The sequence below is a fragment of the Salmo salar genome, chromosome 12 (genome assembly GCF_965601325.2).
Source record: "Salmo salar chromosome 12, fSalSal1, whole genome shotgun sequence".
Taxonomy (NCBI): Eukaryota; Metazoa; Chordata; class Actinopteri; order Salmoniformes; family Salmonidae; genus Salmo; species Salmo salar.
The window spans coordinates 64,444,732-64,468,733 of record NC_138302.1 but is presented as its reverse complement, the minus strand read 5'-3'; the positions used below and the strand labels follow the sequence as shown (position 1 = coordinate 64,468,733).

Sequence of the window (24,002 nt, the reverse complement as noted above, 5' to 3'; positions counted from 1 at the left end):
AACAACTGAGGCCGTGGGGTATAACAGGGCCATGTCTCTCTCTCTTTTCCTTTGAGGCTTTGCCACTTTGCTAACACACATCATGCCTGTATGAGTGAAAAGGAGTGAAAGACAATGGGTGTGAGAAAATAAGTTGTTATTGTTATGCAGCCCATCTACCCTCACCACTGTATTTCATATGATAATATCATACTCTGGCACTGGCAACATGGTGTTTCTGGCATGCTCATTTGAATATGAAAGATGGGGGGGGGGGGGGGGCTTGCCATTGCGCTATATGAACGTGTTCAGGCAGGGAAGACAGGAAACAATTACAGATGTTATATTTATCTATTTCATCCAGTTGGCCTACACGCTTTTACGCAAGGCTGTGCCCCTTGGCGCCTTTTGTGTTGGTTTAATAATTGCGACCCAGGCGAATTCTACTTCATGACAGTAGGCCTACACCGTGTGCTGGTTAGTTTAAGTTCTTCAAGGTGAAAGGCCTATATATCTTCATTAATCGTGAAGACACCAGGGTTTCAGGCGCTGTCATTAAGGTGTTTCCCGTAATGAAGACGAATGAGCTGCCAGGATGAGCGAGACCAAAGCCGGTCTCAACTCGCTAAATACAATCGCCAACTTCTGAGGGGACAGTAGGACAACAAAATACTGCTATAGTTGTATTGAACATCGAAACTATGGGCCATTCTTTATTCGGTAACAGTCTAGGGCCTGTAATGTCTTGTCCAAAGTCTCCTTATTATTACGTTTCTGTTGCGCAAATGTATATAGTGGCCACCACAACACTTTTTGATTGAAGAGAATTAGATTTATTTTTCCACGAACACTTTAAGTGAATTAAGTTCCGTTTATAAACTACTTTTCTCTGGTCGTACAACGATTGGTTGCCTTCACAAAATAGTATCTGTTGTTAGGCAGTTTGAGAAAGAGACAAAGATAAGGAGAAAACAGAATAGGTCTAAAGACCACAGAAATGTCCTTTGATAGGCGTGGACGGCCCCGGGCGGGGGAGAGAGAAAAGAGGGATCTAGAGTGTTGAGTGTTCATCTTTAGACCGGTGTTCTGTTTCCATCCTCTGTTCCCAATAACCTCAGTAAACATCGAGAGACAATAACTCGCGAAGAGGCGTAATTCACCCACTCTATTCACACTGGTTTGCCCTCATTGTTGCCAACAGACGGATGAGCTAGCAATGGCTCACCCTTACATTGCCAAACATGGAAAGGTCGGACTAAAATCTAATTTAGGTAGTAGGATAGCATAATAACCAGTAAGAGCTCATTCACATTCTCAAAGAAGTGGGTCTTTGTGAGTGTGTTCAACCTGGACTCAGGGGTAGACGTAATATAGTAAAAGAAAATCACTGGACCCTCCAATTAGTATGATATGTTCTGTACGGTAGCCTATATATTAACTTGTGGATGTCCATCATCCATTTCGTATGATATTTTTTTATTCCAATTTGTTTTGACTAATGTTAACTAGGTGGCTAAGGTTAACTACGCCAGTGGTTAAGGTTAGGAGTTAGGCTAAAGGGTTAGCTAACATGCTAAGTAGTTGTAAAGTAGCTTAAAAGAAGTAGTAAGTCGGTGCAAAAGTTGTCCGTGATGAGATTGGAACACGCAACTTTTGGGTTGTTAGACGTTTGCATTATACCATGCACCCTACTTTCTTTTTTTGCCTTAAAGATGCTCCGACATTTCCTGGTTGCTAAAATTCGAATTGTTTGCCAAATTTCAGTTTATGTGACAAAACAAACAAGTATAGTGTAGATAATTATTGTACCATCTAAACCGCTGTGAAATATATTTTCCATCAACAAAAATATTGTATTTTCAGCTGTTTGAAGCTGGTGTGCAAAACCAAAAGTTAAAGATGCAAAAAGGAAACTTAAGAATGGGAAGTATAGAAATAGCACACATAGAACATATTTACTGCTTCTTAGACTTGCTTTCAATGTGAATGACAGATCTATAACACACATTTCTATGAATTTGGTCACGTCGACCAAAAATGTACGTATTACAGCTTTAAGTAACCTTCTGTCTTATATAGCCATACCAAACATAGCATGTCATACTAATTTTTACATTACTATGTTAAGTCTAGTCTATGAGACCAGGCTGGTGTGTTTGATGTTTGAGGTTTTTTTGCCCTTGGAAGGTGAACTACAGTGTGTCATTGTTTAGCATTGACAGAAGGGAGGTCAATGATAGATTGACAGGCTTGTCAACAACAAATGAGGCCATCACTTTTTCACAAAAAGACAACCCAAGCTCATATTCAGCTCTATTACTTTGACACACTGCATTGTGTTTTATCGAATTTGATAAGGTAAATATTCTGAAGGCTGTAGGTCTTTCTCATATATCATCAGCAGAATAGAACATTTGGCCTACAGGAGAACACAACGCATCAGCACTAGTATCAACAACACAGCCAACCTGTGAAGGATCCGCCAGGGGGTAGATTGGAATATAGGCTCTGTCACAGTGTGGAGCTTGGTCATGTTACTTCTCTAAATTCTCATAATCCGGGATAGGCATTCAGGCGGCCAGTTTTCCTGTTTTCTGTTGTTTTTAGTTCAGGACCTCTCTGCCTCCCTTGGTTTCAATGTCAGGCGTTATGGAGAGAGCACAGACAGGCCAAAGTCAGGATCTGTGTGCGTGTGTCCCTCTTTGCACACTGGTGGGCTTCCTAATAAAGAAAGAGAAAGGCATCATTTTAAACACTATTAAAAAAAGTAGACATGGTATTGTACAGTCATGAAAGCAACACCAAACAAGGACTATACATGCCATTATTTTGAATTCTTATGAGTGTGCTGCTGTATATATGTGTCCGTCTCACTGAATCATGCATACAGTATCTCTCAGATCTTGTGTCTTGTCAGAATACGTCAACATCATTTGTTTGCCTTTAATGAAGGCCTTTAATTATTCAATTATAATTACAAAAGGCTCAATTAAGAGATTAGACTGCCTGCAGGGACGGGGCAGCAAGAAGAGAGGGATGAAAGGGGGATGAATGGGGGTTTGATTAGGGATTAAGATTTACCCCTTACAATTCCATCCCTTCTTCTGTATTCAGAGAATACGCCAGAAGTGTCTTCTCTGGGAGTGATAACACGAATCCCCTGTCTCTCTCTGCTTCTCTCCTCTCTGCCCTTGATGTCTTATTCACTACCACCTTGAAGGTCATATGGCCACATTATACGTGTCATGACTATGTTAGGAAGCTCAGGTGAAATAGGATTAAATGTTAGTTTGTCTTAAATGCTGTGCCTTCAGGATTAAACAATATGGTTACAGATTAACTGTAAAGTGAGAATATTTCTCTAAGAGAAATTGGAGAGGCAGGATGAAATCTACATTGCAGTATGTAGAGTAAAACATTAGCATAAATGTACTTTTTTCATGGTCAAATAAAAATGGCAAATACTTTGACACTCACAGGTTTATGTTTTTAGTTTCCATAATAAGACATGTGTGCACAAAGGCAGCAGGTTGTAAAGTAAGAATTTACACAAACATACTTGGCCAGTTTGATTAAATCTGTCTAAAACAAGGATAGGGAGACAGAGTGAAATACTATATGTGAGGTAGATGGTAGCTGAGAGGGTTTAGAGGGAGAGTGAGAGAGAATACATCCCATAGACGGCGTGTGTATTTGCGTCTGTCGTGTGTGTGCTTTTGTGTGTCTGTCTCGGTGCTCAGGCGGCTGTCCCTGTTTGTGCCTGCACAGATTTCACAGGCCCCTGATGGAATTCAGTAATAGCATTTTATAGCTTGTCTTCAGTGGGCAAGGGAACACAGTAAATAATATTGGTTGTCCATGGTGCGTCCACTCCTATACGTCCTACACAGTGTCCTGGGACTTCTCTGGGCTGGCTTTGTCATAGTGCCATTGGGCCAGGGCCAGTGGGAGAAGGTTCCAGTCAACCCTTTGTATTAGTCTGTAATTGTTTTCCAAAGTCAGAGAACCACTCATTTACATGATATAAAGATTTTCTACATTATACAGTACCAGTCAAAAGCTTGGACACACCTACTCATTCAAGGGCGTGTCTTTATTTTTACTATTTTCTACATTGTAGAATAATAGTGACGACATCAAACCTATGAAACAACACATATGGAATCATGTAGTAAGCTAAAAAACTGTTAAACAAATCAAAATATATTTTATCTTTGAGATTCTTCACAGCAGCCTCCTTTCGCCTTGATGACAGCCTTGCACACTCTTGACTGGCACACTATATTTTGTACACTGTTGGACTGTTGTCAGGCACCTCTCTATGGTTTCTCCCAGACAGACACAGAATGGTTGTAAATGGCGTGACGTGACACCTCAGGACTACCTGTGTGTGTTAGTGTATGGTCTGTCTGTCTGTCTCTGGGAGTGTGTGTGTATCGACGTCTGGGATCCAACCCCAGAGGAAGTGGGGATCCTGTCTTCCTGTGGGAGGGCAATGCTGAGCAGAACACCAGTAAGTAGCTAGTCAACTGATTGTTACTCTTCAGACAAAAATAACCTGTGCCAAGCTTTAGCTACTGTGTATGTTTGAGTTGCTGTTTGAGTTATTAACTGAGGCCTGCTCAGATGTGCTAAACTGGCCGACCACACAAAAGGGATTGATTTTGAGTGACTGATTAGTTGATTGATATATTGACGATTGATTTGTTGATTTACTGGTTGACAATCCTGGTCTTAAATTGCTAACGCAAAAGTAGTTGAAATGCCTTGTGGGTTTTGTAGCTAGGTGGTTTAGACACTCAAACCTCACTCAGTCAGATGAGTGCTTTAGTAATTGTGGTGACTGAACCACTTGTATTGCACTAGGATTAGTGGTTCTTGACAGCAATGACAAATTGTTTCCCAATTTCAGTGTGACTCAAACAATCTTAAAAGTAATGGGATTAGCTTGGTCGAGTTATTGAAAAGCAGTTACTGTAGCATGAGGAAGCAGCCAGGCAGCACTGTAGTGCCTCACCTGTTGTAATGAATAGTCTTTACCGTCTAGTCTTGTTCTAGCTTGTCTCAGACTCTGTAATTCCCCTCTTCATTGTGTCATAACAGTCTTTCCCATCCATGGCCACAACACATTGACTTCAATGGTTGGATGTTTGGAAACAGTTGAAACATTTGGGTGTGTGTGTGTGCAGGTCTATGTGTGTTTTTGTCTCAGTGTTGTTGTTCATCAAGGATTAGGATGGCATGGCTGTTTGAAGCATAGTGTTGGTCATCTGACAGGAAAGTGTTGTGCGGAAAGTAGGGGTAGTTGGTGAGTAGGGGAGATGAGGGGTGGCCAAATGTTGACTCCGTTTCATCCAAAAAAAAGGGGTGAAATAAAAAGGTAGCTTTATGAGGTGTTGTAAAGAAGAAAGGCTGCTTTGTATGCAATGTGAGGTGAATGTGAGGGGCAATCCTGATTTAACAACCGTCCCTAAAAAGAACCCCCCCCCCCCCCCCTCACAGAGAAACCCTGCCTTCCTGTCCATCTCTGTTAGGAGAAAAACATATGGGAGTAAATACTGCATAAAACACTGCAGTTGTATTTATAGAGTGAACATATACAAAAGTCAGTACAGATGTAGGTTCTTCATTTGAGCCAAGCTGCTACAGTAGGGAAATAACCCTGCAGCAACAGGAAATATTAAGTATTATGTGGATTTTAATTAATGTATATTTTTGTAGGGGTCAAGTCTGAAATTTCAAGTCTGACATTTCAAAGTGGAAATTACAAACTTCAGAAGCCTTTTTAAACCTCAAATACACTACAAGTTGTACATTTCCTGAAAGTTCCCTGCAACAGGGTGATCAAATTAAGATCCTACATCTGTAGGTGAACTTGCAGCATTACTCTCCACATTATCTGTGTGTATGTGTGTGTTTGTTTGCCGAATAGTCCACGGCTGTGTGTCCTTCTAGTAAGGGTGTGATAATTCTTCTCGGATGGTGTGTGCATGCATGAGCTGGTGTGTGCTCATGTGTTTGTGCGTGTGACCCCCTCTTGCCTGTGCGTTTGGTGTTGCTGTTTTTATGGAGCCATCTCCTGGACGGTAGACTGGTTTTATCACAGGCTTTCCTTTCAAAGAAGTTGCCAATGACAGGAAGGACTCCTCCTCCCAACAGAGCAGGAAGGCAGAAGGGGGAGGGAGGGATATGGGACAGGCCGGGGAGGGGGAAGGGAGGTGAGGGAGGATGGGGGGTGTAGGTATTGAACTTAAGACAGCTGACGAAAGGATGTGCCATTGCTCCACATTTTAGACTGAAATCTCTTCGACCCCCCCCCCCCCCCCCCCCCCCCATGCTAACACATACACGCACTCAGAATATCCTCTCCTGGGGTTCAGGCCTATTTGGGGCTCCTGAGTGGAGCAGCAATCTAAGGCACTGCATTTCAGTGCAAGAGGCATCACTACAGTCCCTGGTTCAAATCCAAGCTGTATCACATCTGGCTGTGATTGGGAGTCCCATAGGATGGTGCACAATTGGCCCAGCGTTGTTGGAGTTAGGCCTGGGTAGGCCGTCATTGTGAATAACAATTTGTTCTTAAACGACTTGCCTGGTTAAATAAATAAAAAAATCCTTATTGGTTATCTGTTATAGAGAACTAGTATGTTCAACACCAGTGTACAGATACAACTCTAGAATGAACCATTAAATCAGTTCACACATTTGCCCACAGCATGCTCATTTCAAAGAGTGAGTGGTCATGGTGGAGCATGTGGGTTTGAAGACACGCAAGGGAATTGTTTTCCTGTTTGTTGGTATATACAGGATGGGTTAACGTAGTCTCCATTTTCTCCCTCAGATCAGGCTTAAGGTGGTGTACTTGTGTGTTGTTCCCACATACTGCATGTGTTGATCCCCTATTTCACACTGAAAGTCACACTGAAAGTCACACTGAAAGTCACACTGAAAACCGCCACACACATTCCAACATGTTCATACGCTGAAACCAGCCTACACTCACACACATTCACACGCACACACATTCCACAGCAGGCTCCAGAACATTTTGTGAGGCGAGAAGTTATGTAAAAGGAAATTTGCGAACCAAATGAGTCTTTGGAGACCTGATAGCGCCGTACTGTAGATTGGAGCACGTCCAATTTAAAACGGAGCGCCTACAGTCATGTATCGAGATTCCATTATGTTGGCACAACTGAAGATTGTGCAGAAACTCATCTCTATAAAATGCCATCTCATATCGATCATTAGAACTAGAAAAGGAAAAATTACTATTACGTTATTGCCAGGTATCACTAGGACATGGAGTTTTTCCTTGTCAGATACCTGGGTCAGGAACACTACTCATGGGTCCTAAGTGGCGCAGCTGTCTAAGGCGTTACTACAAACACTGGTTCGATCCCGGGCTGTATCGGGAGTCCCATAGGGCGCCGCACAATTGGCCCAGCGTCGTCCGGGTTTAGGGGGTGGTTTGGCCAGGGTAAGCCGTCATTGTAAAACAAGAATTTGTTCTTAACTGTCCTGCCTAGTAAATAAAATAGAACTATATTGTTGAAAATACAAGGGATGATAAACATAGACAAAATCACAGGGTACTCCCATAGTAACATCCCATGGAAAGGGTCTGTCAAACCCACCAGGCTGGCTGAAGCCCACCAGGACTGGCTGAAGCCCACCCCTGAGACGTCTGAACTGCCCCTCAGGCAATGCGCCCTACTCTGTCGCCCACAGCGAATGAAAGGAGCCCTTCATCACAGCATACATTCAACACGCTACACCGTGTGGGTGGGTGCGTGCTGGATATGAAAATGCATTTCTCACCGCTAGGACCCATGTGACATATATGACATATGGGTGAAAGGTTTGCATAAGGTCTTGACTAAAGCTTCTTCACGGTTCGGCTGTTGTAGCAAGCAAACTGTACTAACGTAGGCTATAGCCTACACTGACAAAAATAATAATCATTATGTAACTGACAAGCTTGTATCTACATTGAGGTTCATTCAGACATCTAATAAGTCTCAAAAGTCAAGAAAACTCTGTAATTATGTGAAAAATGTACATGGCCTCAGTGTATGTCAGCCTCAAGCCCCAGCTGTAATAGCTTCCATAGGTAGAGCGAGTTAAGACAGACCTATGCTGCATGGTTGAAAGACAGACAGAGAGAAAGAGGGGGATAGATGGGGGAGTGTGTGAAGGCCAACCGATGGTAGAAAGTGGTGCATGTATAAGTGACAAGGGGGGATTATGAAGACTCGCTCCCTCCCCTGCATAAAGAAGCCATGCAGAGACAGAGGGGATTAGGAGTAAAATGATACGGAATTGTGATGGCTCTGCTGTACCTGCCCCTCCACCCACACCCACCATCACCCCTCCTCAGAGCCTAGGCTGACACACGGCACTCAGGATGGGGATTGTCATGCTAATTGAGTCCCAGGCTTCTGGGGGCTGATAAGGAAGGCCTCAGGTTTCACAGGAGCTTTTGTTTTCTAAACAGTGATGTGTCGAGCTGAGACACACTGAAGGAGAAGCAGAGAGAGAGAAAGAGGGAGCGAGAGAGTGAGAAAGCAAGAGGGAGAGAAAGACAATTAGACCCAACCAAATCATGAGAAAACAAAAAGATAATTACTTGACACATTGGAAAGAACTAACAAAAAACAGAGAAAACTCAAATGCTATTTGGTCCTAAATAGAGAGTTCACAGTGGCAGAATACCTGACCACTGTGACTGACCCGAACTTAAGGAATACTTTGACTATGTACAGACTCAGTGAGCATGGCCTTGCTATTGAGAAAGGCCGCCGTAGGCAGACCTGGCTCTCAAGAGAAGACATGTTATGTGCACACAAAATGAAGTGGAAACTGAGCTGCACTTCCTAACCTCCTGCCAAATGTATGACCATATTAGAGATACATATTTCCCTCAGATTACACAGATCCACAAATAATTTGAAAACAAACCCAATTTTGATAAACTCCCATATCTATTGGGTGAAATACCACAGTGTGCCATCACATCAGCAAGATTTGTGACCTGTTGCCACAAGAAAAGGGCAACCAGTGATGAACAAACACCATTGTAAATACAACCCATATTTATGTTTATTTATTTCCCCTTTTGTACTTTAATTATTTGTACATCGGTACGGCACTGTACATAGACGTAATATGACATTTGAAATGTCTTTATTATTTTGGAACTTCTGTGACTGTAATGTTCACTGTTAATTTTTTTTATTGTTTATTGTTTATTTCACTTTTGTTTATTATCTACTTCACTTGCTTTGGCGATGTTAACATATGTTTCCCATGCCAATAAAGCCCTTGAATTGAATTGAAAGAGAGGGGGAGTGCGAGAGAGAGATGTGTAGAGCTGAGGAGACACACTGAAGGAGAAGCAGAGAGAAAGAAAGAGGGAGCGAGAGAGAATGAAAGGAAGAGGGAGAGAAAGAAGGTGAAAGCGAGAGAGAGAGAGAGAGAGAGAGAGAGCAAACTGCAGCTAACTAAAGCACCAGGGTAGACACAGACCCACTTTTGCACAAAGTGAAAAGGTGGAAGAAGGAAGGTAGAGGGATAAACAAGGATGGAGAGAGGGAGGTGGGAGAGAGAGAGGGATAAAGTGAGATGGAGGGAGTTGTGGGGGGTGGAGCTGGTCTAATTGCTTGTCTAGGGGTAGTCCTATGAATGCTGATTGATGTAGTGACACGCTGTGAGGTAAGCCGTGGGTGAAGAAAGAGACAGAAGGAGAGAGAGAGGGGCGTTTTTTCAGGCTGAGGCACCGAGGCTGGGCTCAGTTCAGGGTGATGACAGATCCTGACAGATCCAGGCCCCCTCTCTCTCGGTCTCTTCCAGCCAGGTGGAGCTGGGATTGTCCCAATCTATTTCTCTGTGTTCTCCCATTTTCCCTCACTCATGTCCTTCTATGCTCCTTCTTTTTTCTCTGTCTCCCTCTCTCCCTTTATCTTGTGTCCTTTTGTCTTCTCCCCCTTTTCTGTCTCTCCCTCTCTCCCCCCTCGCGTCAGACATTGTCAGTCATTACCTCTCCCCTGGCGCCACATGCAGCTCCTCCTTTTCAATAGGAGCCTTTTTTTCTGGGCCTTTCTTTCATTGTAGTGTTACTACATAAACAGAAAATAGCACTCCGGTTACAGTGTCCCTCACTCAGCACCAACCCACTCCTACCTCCACTACCTGTCTCTACTGACAGCATGGGTGCCCCAAAAGGTACCCTATTCCTTATATAGTACTCTAATTCCCTATATAGTACTCTAATTCCCTATATAGTGCTCTAATTCCCTATATAGTACTCTAATTCCCTATATAGTGCTCTAATTCCCTATATAGTGCTCTAATTCCCTATATAGTGCTTTAATTCCCTATATACGGCTCTAATTCCCTATATAGTGCTCTAATTCCCTATATATTGCTATAATTCCCTATGGGCCCTGGTAAAACGTAGTCATTATGGACGTATCTTGGGACTGGGTCTCTGTCTGTCTCAGGCCATGGTAGAAGGATTTGGGGCCCAGGATTATATTTGGGAATGCTCAGACATATTCACTTGAATGTCTACATGCGATCACAATTAAGCGACCTCAGTCTTCTGTAACACTGATCAGAGCAGTTATAGTGAACGAGGGCCCAGAGTTACAGTGAGGGAAAAAAGTATTTGATCCCCTGCTGATTTTGTACATTTGCCCACTGACAAAGTAATGATCAGTCTATAATTTTAATAGTAGGTTTATTTGAACAGTGAGAGACAGAATAACAACAAAAAAATCCAGAAAAACGCATGTCAAAAAATGTTATAAATTGATTTGCATTTTAATGAGGGAAAAAAGTATTTAACCACTCTGCAAAACATTACTTTGTACTTGGTGGCAAAACCCTTGTTGGCAATCACAGAGGTCAGACGTTTCTTGTAGTTGGCCACCAGGTTTGCACACATCTCAGGAGGGATTTTGTCCCACTCCTCTTTGCAGATCTTCTCCAAGTCATTAACCTCTCTGGGCTAGGTGGCACCAAATCGTCCCACCTACGTAACAGCCAGTGTAATCCCGTGGCGCGTTATTCAAAAACCTCCAAAATGCAAAAACTTCAATTTTTCAAACATATGACTATTTTACACCATTTTAAAGACAAGACTCTCGTTAATCTAACCACGTTGTCCGATTTCAAAAAGGCTTTACAACGAAAGCAAAACATTAGATTATGTCAGCAGAGTACCCAGCCAGAAATAATCAGACACCCATTTTTCAAGCTAGCATATAATGTCACATAAACCCAAACCACAGCTAAATGCAGCACTCACCTTTGATGATCTTCATCAGATGACAACCCTAGGACATTATGTTATACAATACATGCATGTTTTGTTCAATCAAGTTCATATTTATATCAAAAACCAGCTTTTTACATTAGCATGTGACGTTCAGAACTAGCATACCCCCCGCAAACTTCCGGGGAATTCGCTAACATTTTACTAAATTACTCACGATAAACGTTCACAAAAAGCATAACAATTATTTTAAGAATTATAGATACAGACCTCCTCTATGCACTCGATATGTCCGATTTTAAAATAGCTTTTTGGTGAAAGCACATTTTGCAATATTCTAAGTACATAGCCCAGGCATCACGGGCTCGCTATTTAGACACCCGGCAAGTTTAGCACTCACCATAATCATATTTACTATTATAAAAGTTTGATTACCTTTTGTTGTCTTTGTCAGAATGCACACCCAGGACTGCTACTTCAATAACAAATGTTGGTTTGGTCCAAAATAATCCATCGTTATATCCGAATAGCGGCGTTTTGTTCGTGCGTTCCAGACACTATCCGAAATAGTAAAGAAGTGTCGCGCGCATAGCGCAATTCGTGACAATAAAATTCTAAATATTCCATTACCGTACTTCGAAGCATGTCAACCGCTGTTTAAAATCAATTTTTACGCCATTTTTCTCGTAGAAAAGCGATAATATTCCGACAGGGAATCTCCTTTTCGGCAAACAGAGGAAAAAATCCCAAAGGCGGGGGCGGTCGGGTCACGCGCATAAGCCCAGTGTCCCTTGATCGGCCACTTGAGAAAGGCGATAATGTGTTTCAGCCTGGGGCTGGAATGACGACATTCTGTTTTTTCCCGGGCTCTGAGCGCCTATGGACGACGTGGGAAGTGTCACGTTAGAGCAGAGATCCTTAGTAAATGATAGAGATGGAAAAGAAGTTCAAGAAATGGTCAGACAGGCCACTTCCTGTAAAGGAATCTCTCAGGTTTTGACCTGCCATTTGAGTTCTGTTATACTCACAGACACCATTCAAACAGTTTTAGAAAATTTAGGGTGTTTTCTATCCATATGTACTAAGTATATGCATATTCTAGTTACTGGGTAGGAGTGGTAACCAGATTAAATCGGGTATGTTTTTTATCCAGCCGTGTCAATACTGCCCCCTAGCCCTAACAGGTTAACCTCTCTAGGGGAGGTGGGACGAAATCGTCCCACACTATTCAACAGCCAGTGACAAATCAGAGCGCCAAATTTAAAACGCCAAAATGTCATAATTCAAAGTTCTCAAACATAGGACTATTTTACACCATTTTATAGATACACTTCTCCTGAATCGAACCACGTTGTCCGATTTCCAAAAGGCTTTACAGCGAAAGCAAAACATTAGATTATGTTTGGAGAGTACATAGACACAAATAATCACACAGCCATTTTCCAAGCAAGCAAATATGTCACATAAACCCAAACCACAGCTAAATGCAGCACTAACCTTTGATGATCTTCATCAGATGACACTCCTAGGACATTATGTTATACAATACATGCATGTTTTGTTCAATCAAGTTCATATGTATATCAAAAACCAGATTTTTACATTAGCATGTGATGTTCAGAGCTAACATACCCACCAAAAACTTCGGGTGAATTTACTAAATTACTCACGATAAACGTTGACAGAATACATAACAATTATTTTAAGAATTATAGATACAGAACTCCTTTATGCAATCGCTATGTCCGATTTTAACCTGTTAGGGCTAGGGGGCAGTATTGACATAGCCGGATAAAAAACGTACCCGATTTAATCTGGTTACTACTCCTGCCCAGTAACTAGAATATGCATATAATTATTAGCTTTGGATAGAAAACACTCCAAAGTTTCTAAAACTGTTTGAATGGTGTCTGTGAGTATAACAGAATTCATTTGGCGGGCCAAAACCTGAGAAGATTCCATGCAGGAAGTGCCCTGTCTGACAATTTCTTGCCCTTCTTGATTATCTCTATCCATTACAGAGGATCTCTGCTGTTACGTGACACTTCCTACGGCTCCCATGCGCTCTCAGAAGGCGGCAAAAAGCTGAATCGTGGCTTTGTAGGCTCTGGTTGAAAAAAAGTTAGTGCTGCATTTAGCTGTGGTTTTGTTTTTTGTGACATTATATGCTAGCTTGAAAAATGGGTGTCTGATTATTTCTGTCTGGGTACTCTGCTGACATAATCTAATGTTTTGCTTTCGCTGTAAAGCCTTTTTGAAATCGGACAGTGTGGTTAGATTAACGAGAGTCTTGTCTTTAAAATGCTGTAAAATAGTCATATGTTTGAAAAATTGAAGTTTTCGGATTTTAGAGGAGTTTGTATTTCGCGCCACGCCCATCACTGGATACTGGAGCAGGTGTTCCGCTAGCGGAACGTCTAGATGTAAGAGGTTAAAATAGCTTTTCGGCGAAAGCACATTTTGCAATATTCTGAGTACATAGCTCGGCCATCACGGCTAGCTAATTTGACACTCACCAAGTTTGGGGCTCACTAAACTCAGAATTACTATTAGAAAAATTGGATTACCTTTGCTGTTCTTCGTCAGAATGCACTCCCAGGACTTCTACTTCAACAACAAATGTTGTTTTGGTTCGAAATAATCCATAGTTATATCCAAATACCGACGTTTTGTTCATGCGTTTAGGTATTTCGTGACCAAAAAATTCAAAATATTCCTTTACCGTACTTAGAAGCATGTCAAACACTGTTTAAAATCTATTTTTATGCAACTTTTCTCGTAAAATAGCGATAATATTCCAACCGGGCAACGTTGTATTCATTCAAAGGCTGAAAGAAAATAATTGAGAAGTCTCGTGAACGCGCATCTCAGTCTCACTGTCCCCAGGCTGACCACTTACAAACAGAGCTGCTGTACTTTGCCCAGAGACAGCAGACACCCCATTCCACTTTCTGGCGGCTTTAGAGAGCCAATGGAAGACTTAGAAAATGTCACATTACAGCACAGATGCTGTATTTTTGATAGAGATGCAACAGAAGGACAACAAATTGTCAGACAGGGCACTTCCTGTATGGAATCTTCTCAGGTTTTGGCCTGCCATATGAGTTCTGTTATACTCACAGACACCATTCAAACAGTTTTAGAAACTTTAGAGTGTTTTCTATCCATCACTGCATATTCCAGTTTCTGGGCAGGAGTAGTAACCAGATTAAATCGGGTACGTTTTTTATCCGGCCGTGAAAATACTGCCACCTATCCCAAAGAAGTTAAACAGGACAACATTCACAAGGCCGCAGGTCCAGACGGATTACCAGGACGTGTACTCCGAGCATGCGCTGACCAACTGGCACGTGTCTTCACTGACATTTTCAACCTCTCCCTTTCTGAGTCTGTAATACCAACATGTTTCAAGCAGACCACCGTAGTCTCTGTGCCCAAGAACACTAAGGGAACCTGCCTAAATGACTACCGACCCGTAGCACTCACGTCTGTAGCCATGAAGTGCTTTGAAATGCTGGTCATGGCTCACATCAACACCATCATCCCAGAAACCCTAGACCCACTCCAATTTGCATACCGCCCCAACAGATCCACAGATGATGCAGTCTCTATTGCACTCCACACTGCCCTTTCCCACCTGGACAGAAGGAACACCTATGTGAGAATGCTATTTATTGACTACAGCTGAGCGTTCAACACCATAGTGCCCTCAAAGCTCATCACTCAGCTAAGGAACCTTGGACTAAACACCTCCCTCTGCAACTGGATCCTGGACATCCTGACGGGCCGCCACCAGGTGGTAAGGGTAGGTAACAACACATCCGACACGCTGATCCTCAACAAGGGGGCCCCTCAGGGGTGTGAGCTCAGCCCCCTCCTGTACTCCTGTTCACTCATGACTGCACGGCCAGGCACGACTCCAACAACATCATTCAATTTGCCGATGACACAACAGTGGTAGGCCTGATCACCTACAACAACGAGGTAGCCTATAGGGAGGAGGTCAGAGACCTGGCCGTGTGGTGCCAGGACAACAACCTCTCCCTCAATGTGATCAAGACAAAGGAGATGATTGTGGACTACAGGAAAAAGAGGACCGAGCACGCATCCATTCTCATCGACGGGGCTGCAGTGGAGCAGGTTGAGAGCTTCAAGTTCCTTGGTGTCCACATCACCAACAAACTGACATGGTCCAAGCACACCATGACAGTCGTGAAGCGGGAACGACAAAACCTATTCCCCCTCAGGAGACTGAAAAGATTTGGCATGGGTCCTCAGATCCTCAAAAGGTTCTACAGTTGCACCATCGAGAGCATCCTGACTGGTTGCATCACTGCCTGGTATGGCAACTGCTCGGCCTCCGACCGCAAGGCACTACAGAGGGTAGTGCGAACAGCCCAGGCCAAGCTTCCTTCCATCTAGGACCTCTATACCAGGTGGTGTCAGAGGAAGGCCCTGAAAATTGTGAAAGACTCCAGCCACCCTAGTCATAGACTGTTCTCTCTGCTAGCACATAAGACTCCTGAACATCAAGTCAAATGTCTACCCAGACTATTCACATTGCCCCCCCCCCCCCTCCCCTCTCCACACCACTGCCACTCTCTGGTGTCATCTTTACATAGTCACTAAAATTAACTCTACCTAGATGTACATACTACCTCAGCTAACCAGTGCCCCCGCACATTGACTCTGTACCGACACCCCGTGTATATATTGTTATTTTTACTGCTCCTCTTTAATTACTTGTTACTTTTATCTCTTATTCTTATCCGTATTTTTTGGAACTGCACTGTCGGTTAGGGGCTCGTAGTAAGCATTTCACTGTAAGGTCTGTTGTATTTGGCGCATGTGACTAATACAATTTGATTTGATTTGATTTACTAATGGTAGTGGTGGTAATAGACTGTTAGGCTATTGGTAGCTAGTACTAATGGTAGTGGGGGTAATAGACTGTTAGTCTATTGGTAGCTGGTACTAATGGTAGTGGTGGTAGTAGACTGTTAGGCTATTGGTAGCTAGTACAAATGGTAGTGGTGGTAGTATACTGTTAGGCTATTGGTAGCTGGTACTAATGGTAGTGGTGGTAATAGACTGTTAGGGCTATTGGTAGCTGGTACTAATGGTAGTGGTGGTAGTATACTGTTAGGCTATTGGTAGCTAGTACTAATGGTAGTGGTGGTAATAGACTGTTAGGCTATTGGTAGCTGGTACTAATGGTAGTGGTGGTAGTAGACTGTTAGGCCATTGGTAGCTGGTACTAATGGTAGTGGTGGTCTTACAAAACATCTCATCAGTCAAGGTCAAAGCTAAAGGGTCAGAGTTTTATTCCACCTCTCTAGCCACTGGGAGCACTCTGTCCTCTAACTCTCATGTCTTTCTCTTTCTCCCCCTCTATTTCTCTCTTCATTTGTCCCACTCTTCTTTTAATAGATTATTCCTTTATGCGCTTTTCTACTATTTTTGAAGTCTGGCCTCTCTTGTTAAACGCAGGCCCTAGTGTGAGAGAGAGGGGGCTGGAGGGGGGTAGAGGAGGAGGAAGGGTGGGGGGGAGGTGGGGGTATGTAGACGTCCACATTTGGGCCAGAACTGTTCTATCCATTGAAGATGGCAGCTAGGAGGGGGGCTGTGCGTGGCTTTTGGATTTTCAACCCCTCCATTTTTGTTTTTTTTTGTCTTTTTTTACGGGGAAGGGATGCGAGGGTCCAGCTGGTGGTGTGAATGGCTGTCCAAGGTGACTGGATCCCAATAAAGAGGCGGTTGGCCTGGCCGGGGGCCTCCTTCCCAGCCCCGACACAGCCTTTATAGGCCAGCTTACGAGCCTGGTCCTCTATTAAACCCTGGCCAGCCTGCGCTGAGGAATTTAGGGCCAGGAAACAAGAGAAAAACAGGGGGGTTTGGGAATGGGCATGGGGAGGTGAAGTTGGGGTGACTGAAGGTGAAAGTTGAAAGGCATGTTAGAGGGGATTGCTTTGGGGGCTTGGTCGGTGAATGTGGCTAAATATATGGGTATATGTGCTTGTTTGACCATTTATTAAATTAATGTGTGTGTGTCTATGAAAATGTCTGCTGTTTGTTGTGTGTGTGAAGTCAGGATAAACACAGTGCATTTGTAGTTATGTTTAGTAGCTAGATGGTGCATGGACCTGGAATGGTCAGTGATGAAAAAGAGAAGGACTGCACTCTTAGAATGAAGACGTTTTCCCTTTTAGACATGGACCAAGGTTTCACTCATCTGGGCTTCATCCATGTCGTGTTGTCTCTGTGTAAAAATGTTTGTCTCTGTGTGTGTGTGTGTGTGTGTGTGTGTGTGTGTGTGTGTGTGTGTGTGTGTGTGTGTGTGTGTGTGTGTGTGTGTGTGTGTGTGTATTTGACGTTGTTTATTTTGAGGGTTTTCATTGGTAGCAGTTAAATGACTGCTTGTGGGACAGCAAATGGTGTTATATTGTGTGCCATTTTCCCCCTGCGAGACAGAAGGGAGGGACAGAGGGAGACAGCAGTCTCATAAACACCTTCAGTCTGTTTGTTCAAATGTGGCTAGAGGTATACAAGCATGTCGGGTTGGACAGGCATTCAATTTAAAAAAGACACACACACACACACATCCACACATCCACACACCATTCAGCTGTCAGTGAGTCAGACAGTCAGAGGTATGCTCCTCCCCCCACTCCCCAGAAGTGGAGACGGCAATCAAATCTCATCTGCCAATCAGCATTTTATCAGCATAGCCATCTGGTCATCAGCTAATTGTGTCTCTTTTCCCTCTTTCGATCTCTCTCTTTCTCTCTCTCTCCAATGTCAATCAGCGCTGAACAAACCCCCCCCCCCATCTCTTAAAATGTTTGCCTTTGAGCTGCCCTCCCGGGTAGAGCTGAAAGGCTGGGCTAGAGGGGGGTTGGGCTTGTTTGTTGACAAGTCTGCCTTTATCAGTTACACCATATTTATATATCAGCTTAACTTATTTAGGGAACAACACCGTGGGTCCCATTGAACCCCAGTCGTGTATTGTACTTGAAACGTACCTTCAAAGATGTTTGGGGGCTTCAAAAAGAATTGCGTTAATCCTCTGACATGCAGTATACCTATTAGCTGCAATACTGAAATGTGCAGTAAGTTACAGTCTGTCTTTATTGCCCCCTACTCTCTCTCTCTCTCTCTCTCTCTCTCTTCTCTCTCTCTCTCTCTCTCTCTCTCTCTCTCTGTCTCTCTCTCTCTCTCTCTCTCTCTCTCTCTCTCTCTCTCTCTCTCTCAATTCAACTACATTCAAAGTGCTTTATTGGCATGGAAAACATATGTCTACATTGCCAAAGCAAGTGAAATAGATAATAAAAGTGAAATAAACACTCTTTCTTTCTCTCTCTCTCTAACTTTCCCTCTATCTGAGCAGCAGTAGAGACACAGAGCACCAGCTCTGAGGAGATGGTGCCCAGTTCACCCTCTCCACCCCCTCCTCCCCGAATCTACAAGCCTTGCTTCGTGTGCCAGGACAAGTCCTCTGGATACCACTATGGGGTCAGCTCATGTGAGGGCTGCAAGGTGAGACACACAAAGAGACTCAGTCAATATGTACAGACAGGATGTGTAACCCAAGCAAATACATGATATATACAGAACATGCATACACAAACAAACAAGCGGAGAACAGTCAGACAGGGGCACACAGAGAGTCTACCATAATTGTTTCCATGCAGTTCATCACTATTCTGACGTTAGAGGATGAAAAGATGCCTGTGCTGCCCTCTGGTGGAATCTTTATCTAAGGACAAAGGCATGGGCTCAAATACCACAAAGGCATGTACCTATGGAGTGAGAGATCTATGCTCCCGGAAACAATGTTTTGATGGCTGATTTCTCTCTCTCCTTTACTCTCTCTTGGTCTCTCGGTTTCTCATACTTTCTCTGTATCTCTCGGTCTCTCTCTCTCTCTCTCTCTTTCAGGGATTCTTCCGGCGCAGTATTCAGAAGAACATGGTGTATACCTGCCACCGAGACAAGAACTGTCAGATCAACAAGGTGACACGTAACCGCTGTCAGTACTGCCGGCTGCAGAAGTGCTTTGAGGTCGGCATGTCCAAAGAAGGTGAGTGTCAGGGCCTCAGAAAGATGACATTACAACCAGTTTTGCCCATACCTTCTGGGTATGCTGTGCTCAAGTGTAAAGGTGTGAGGGGATCAGAGATGGTTTGAATACAGAGAGCGTGTGGCAAAGAGTGTTTTGGAAAGGGATCTCAGTACAGTTCATGTCTGTACTGGGGAAGCACTGAAATCACAATATGGCCGCCCTGAGAGGAAGGAAGGGGGAAGCGTTGCTCTATTAGACGACAGCAAGTACCACCAATCTATCACTTTCCCTTTCACTCATCTTCTCTCCCTCCTTCGTTTTAATAACAATTTAGTGGGTGCTTTTATTTGTCACATATGTTCAAGAGTGTATTAATAGGCATGCGTGACTTGGAAATGCGTTGTCTCAAAGAGTAGGGTCACGGCCAGCCATTATCAACGGCAACCCTGAAGCAATTAGAGTTAAGTGCCATGCTCAAGGGCACATCGGAAGTTTTTTCACCTTGCCGGCTCGTGGAATCGAACTAGCGACCTTTCGGTTACTGGCCCAACTCTCTAACCGCCAGGCTACCTGCTGCCTTGTCCCCCATGCAGCGGTGCGTAATGACAGGAACAAGAAGAAGAAGGATGTGAAGGAGGAGGTGGTGTTGCCGGAGAGCTATGAGCTCAGTGGAGAATTGGAGGAGCTAGTCAACAAAGTCAGCAAGGCCCACAAAGACACCTTCCCCTCACTCGTCCAGCTGGGCAAATACACTACAGTGAGTCAAGTACACACACACACGCACACGCACACACACGCACACACGAATCTCAGCCCTCTGTCTTTGTGTCTCTCCTGTGTTCCAGAACTCCAGTGCAGACCATCGTGTGCAGTTGGATCTGGGGCTGTGGGATAAGTTCAGTGAACTTTCCACCAAGTGCATCATCAAGATAGTGGAGTTTGCCAAGCGCCTGCCAGGCTTCACCACCCTCACCATCGCTGACCAGATCACACTCCTCAAATCAGCCTGTCTGGACATACTGGTACCTAAACACCTCTTTCTCCCCACCTCCACTCTGTCTGTACTCCTCTCTCCCTCACTGCTCTTTACAGTGCACACTCATGTCTCCCTCCACCTTCACTCATCTCTCCCTCCACCTTCACCCTTCTCTCCCTCACTACAATCTATCCACTCCTCTCTCTCCCTTACAATGCTCTATCCATATTTCGCTTTCCCTCAACACACTATACACACACATTCCACAATCCACATGTCACTGTCCTCCATCTTCTGTCACTCCCTACACTTTACACTACCTCCTCTTCTTCGTCCTCCCTTTTCATCATCCTTGTTGTCGTTATTCCCCTAACCTCTCTATCTTCTCCTCTCCTCACTCTCAGATGCTGAGGATCTGCACTCGCTACACTCCGGAGCAGGACACAATGACCTTCTCAGATGGGCTGACCCTGAACCGGACCCAGATGCACAACGCAGGCTTCGGGCCGCTCACAGAACTGGTGTTTGCCTTTGCTGGCCAGCTGCTGCCTCTGGAGATGGACGACACAGAGACCGGCCTCCTCAGCGCCATCTGCCTCATCTGTGGAGGTACTGCAGCATTGGCTGTTATTGTTTGTGTTCATGTGTGTGTTTATGTGACTGTGTGTGTGTGACTGTGTATATGTGTGTGTTTGTGTGACTGTGTGTGTGTGTGTGTGTGTGTGTGTGTGTGTGTGTGTGTGTGTGTGTGTGTGTGTGTGTGTGTGTGTGTGTGTGTGTGTGTGTGTGTGTGTGTGTGTGTGTGTGTGTGTGTGTGTGTGTACATGCGCATGTGTGTTTGTCTCAATATACTAAGCACTCTCTCCTCTTCTCTTTTTGTTCCCGTCTTTTTTTCCCCCCTGACCCTATGTCATTGGCTGCTTACTCTTCCTCACCCTTTATCATTGCCCACCCCCCTTCCTGACCCTGTGTGTTGGCTCTCTCCCTCAGACCGTATGGACTTGGAGGAGCCCCAGAAGGTGGACAAGCTGCAGGAGCCCCTCCTGGAGGCCCTAAAGATCTACGCCCGCCGCAGACGCCCCAACAAGCCCCATTTGTTCCCCCGTATGTTGATGAAGGTCACTGACCTCAGGGGCATCAGCACCAAGGGTCAGTACAGATAAGGATGTAGTACACAGTACAGAACAGAGACACGGCACAGCCTAGATCTCTATTCATAACATAGGCTATAGCCTTAACACATCCTGACACATAGATCAACATGCATGTAAGGTAGAGCCTCAGACTCCGGCTTTCAATCAGTATTGATAGAGACATAGATCCCCAAAAAATTAACAATTAATAACTAACTGATTGTAAGTTGCTCTGGAGGAGTCTGCTAAATGGCTAAAATGTAAATGTGAATGTAAACTTATGTTTACGCATGTCTCTGTCTCTCTCTCTCTCTGTGTACTGTAGGTGCGGAGAGAGCCATCACTCTGAAGATGGAGATCCCAGGCCCCATGCCTCCTCTGATCAGGGAGATGCTGGAGAACCCTGAAGCCTTTGAGGACAGCAGCGACTCTGGGGACAGCGCCTCTGCCACCGCCCCGCCTGCCATCCAGGCCATCAAGAGAGAGAGGGAGGAGGAGAAGAGCCTGGAGGAGGAAGATGAGGAGGATGAATGGGGGGATGAGGATAGGGAGAGAGGGGCGGACAGCGATGGGGAGCCTTGGGGGGAGGCTGCAGTGGCAGCAGGGGGGTCCCAGAAAGGGGCGACTGGGAGAGCCCAGTGAGAGACATAGTGATGCACTCTGACCCATACACAACACCTCCTGCTCCACTACCCTCAGACAGACCAACACTCCATGTCCTAGCACACCAAGTCATCTCCCTACATGAGCAGCCCATCCTGTAACAAGGGTCTTTGCCAAGACGTAACATTCACCTTTGCTGTTACACTACCCCCCCCATACATTTACAAATATACACACATACACATACACATACATACTGTATACCCATAATAATTCCCTCTTTGCTCTAGATAGACAGAGAAGTAAAGGCTGCATCTGTATTGAACCTACTCTGACACTCCATGGTGAAACGGGCCCTTTCTATAGGAACAGGTGGAACATGTAGTCCAGGAAATAAGAGAAGAGAGAGAAAAACAAGCACTAAATGTCACTGAGTTGGGACAAGGGTCACGAGAGATCACTGTGCCAACCATAAGACTGAGCATTATGTGACTTTACAACGCTGTCTCCAAACAAACAGAAACACAAGGAAATGCTAAACGGAGTGGCAGCAGCTTCGAGCGGTGGTCTATAGGAAATGCACTCCCCCACTTTCCTTAAGGGCTAGGATAAGTGCAAGAGCAATGACGAAACGACATCTGCAACAACCAAACTCTTAATGTGGAATCCATTTGCCACACATGCCTTTGAAAATAATTTCCAGTGACATTTGACCTTTTTTCTTCTATTGTATGATTTTCCAAAAGAAAACATGTATGCATTCATATTTCATCATATTGTATATTCTTGTGTATTACTATGCATTTTTCTATTTTATTGTTGTTTTGTATGTTTGGGCTTCAGTCATGCTCATGTTTGATGAGCCGTCTCAAACTAGCGATAGATTCTCAATCTGGCAACCCATCTCGCAAATTGACAACTCTCTTCTGATCTTTACGTTGTCTGTGCTTGTGACTTCACTCATTGGGACAGAGCTTACTATAGATCTCTGTAGGGTGAGACAAACAAAAACAACAAGGATTTTACAAGCTATAGTTCGGAGCTACACATACAGTTCATGAACACACAAACACACTCATTTAACATCCATGTGCGCAGGGTCAATTTTATGCAATTTAATGCCAATGCTTTGAGTCAAGGTGACTCTAGACTCTAGAGAAAGACCACATCTCACCAGTGGGAATGTTGAAGAAAATCACAACAAGGAAGTGTGGGGTAGCACCGATGGTTCGCCACACTCCCTGTTCTCTTCATCCACAAGCCATTCAAGCGGAATCTGAATGTGAAAGAGGACTCTCTTCTCGTTGTCATTTCCTTTTGTTCTCAGTGGAATGCCTGGTGGTCTACCGGGGGGTGGGGGGGGGGGGGGGGGGGGGGGAGGAGGGGGGTCAGATATCCAGGTGGGGGGAGGGGGGGGGGAGGTCAGATATCCAGGTGGGCAGAATACAGCACATAGCTGAGTATCTGTGATAATGAAAGTAGGTGTCTACTCCCAGTCCCAAGCCAAGGCTCAGGTGGTGTGTTGATAATAGTACAGCACATTGAAAGTAAGCCATAATGAGCAGCGATACGATAAAGGATACATGGACTGGATTACTGGATCACTAACACTCACCGGACCAGTTCAGTCTTAGGTCCGTTCTATTAATTCAATAGAATAACTCAAATGTGTAGGTCCTAGTTACACATATCATCGATGTCCATGAAATTTCACCCTCCTAGAGCGATGAATAAGCAATATTGGAATTATATGCAAACCCATGAGAGGGAGATAGCCTTGTATGAGCTGCCTGAATCAGGAACTGACTGTGTGTGGGGTATGTAGATGTGTGTGTGAATGAGTGTGAGAGTATGAGGTTGAGCGTGAGAATATCTCACATTACTTGTATCATGTACATTTTGTGTTTTGTGCTTGCTTTACCATAGAGCAGATGAGATAGTATTTTGGAAGCTGTATACATACATAAACTG

General features: G+C 44.2%; 1 protein-coding gene across 2 annotated transcripts in view; it reads left to right on the top strand.

Moving 5' to 3' along the window:
• LOC106565462 (retinoic acid receptor gamma-A) overlaps positions 1 to 23,381 on the top strand; it is a 59,782-nt gene extending 36,401 nt beyond the window's left edge. For both annotated transcript variants that reach the window (XM_045691618.2, XM_014132670.3), the window contains 7 exons: positions 18,645 to 18,793; positions 19,196 to 19,337; positions 19,913 to 20,076; positions 20,165 to 20,341; positions 20,700 to 20,904; positions 21,286 to 21,444; positions 21,754 to 23,381. In XM_045691618.2, coding sequence (XP_045547574.1) covers positions 18,645 to 18,793; positions 19,196 to 19,337; positions 19,913 to 20,076; positions 20,165 to 20,341; positions 20,700 to 20,904; positions 21,286 to 21,444; positions 21,754 to 22,070 — 1,313 coding nt within the window. In that variant the 3' untranslated portion in view covers positions 22,071 to 23,381. The remainder of the gene's footprint in view (positions 1 to 18,644; positions 18,794 to 19,195; positions 19,338 to 19,912; positions 20,077 to 20,164; positions 20,342 to 20,699; positions 20,905 to 21,285; positions 21,445 to 21,753) is intronic.
• The last annotated feature ends 621 nt before the right edge of the window (positions 23,382 to 24,002 follow it).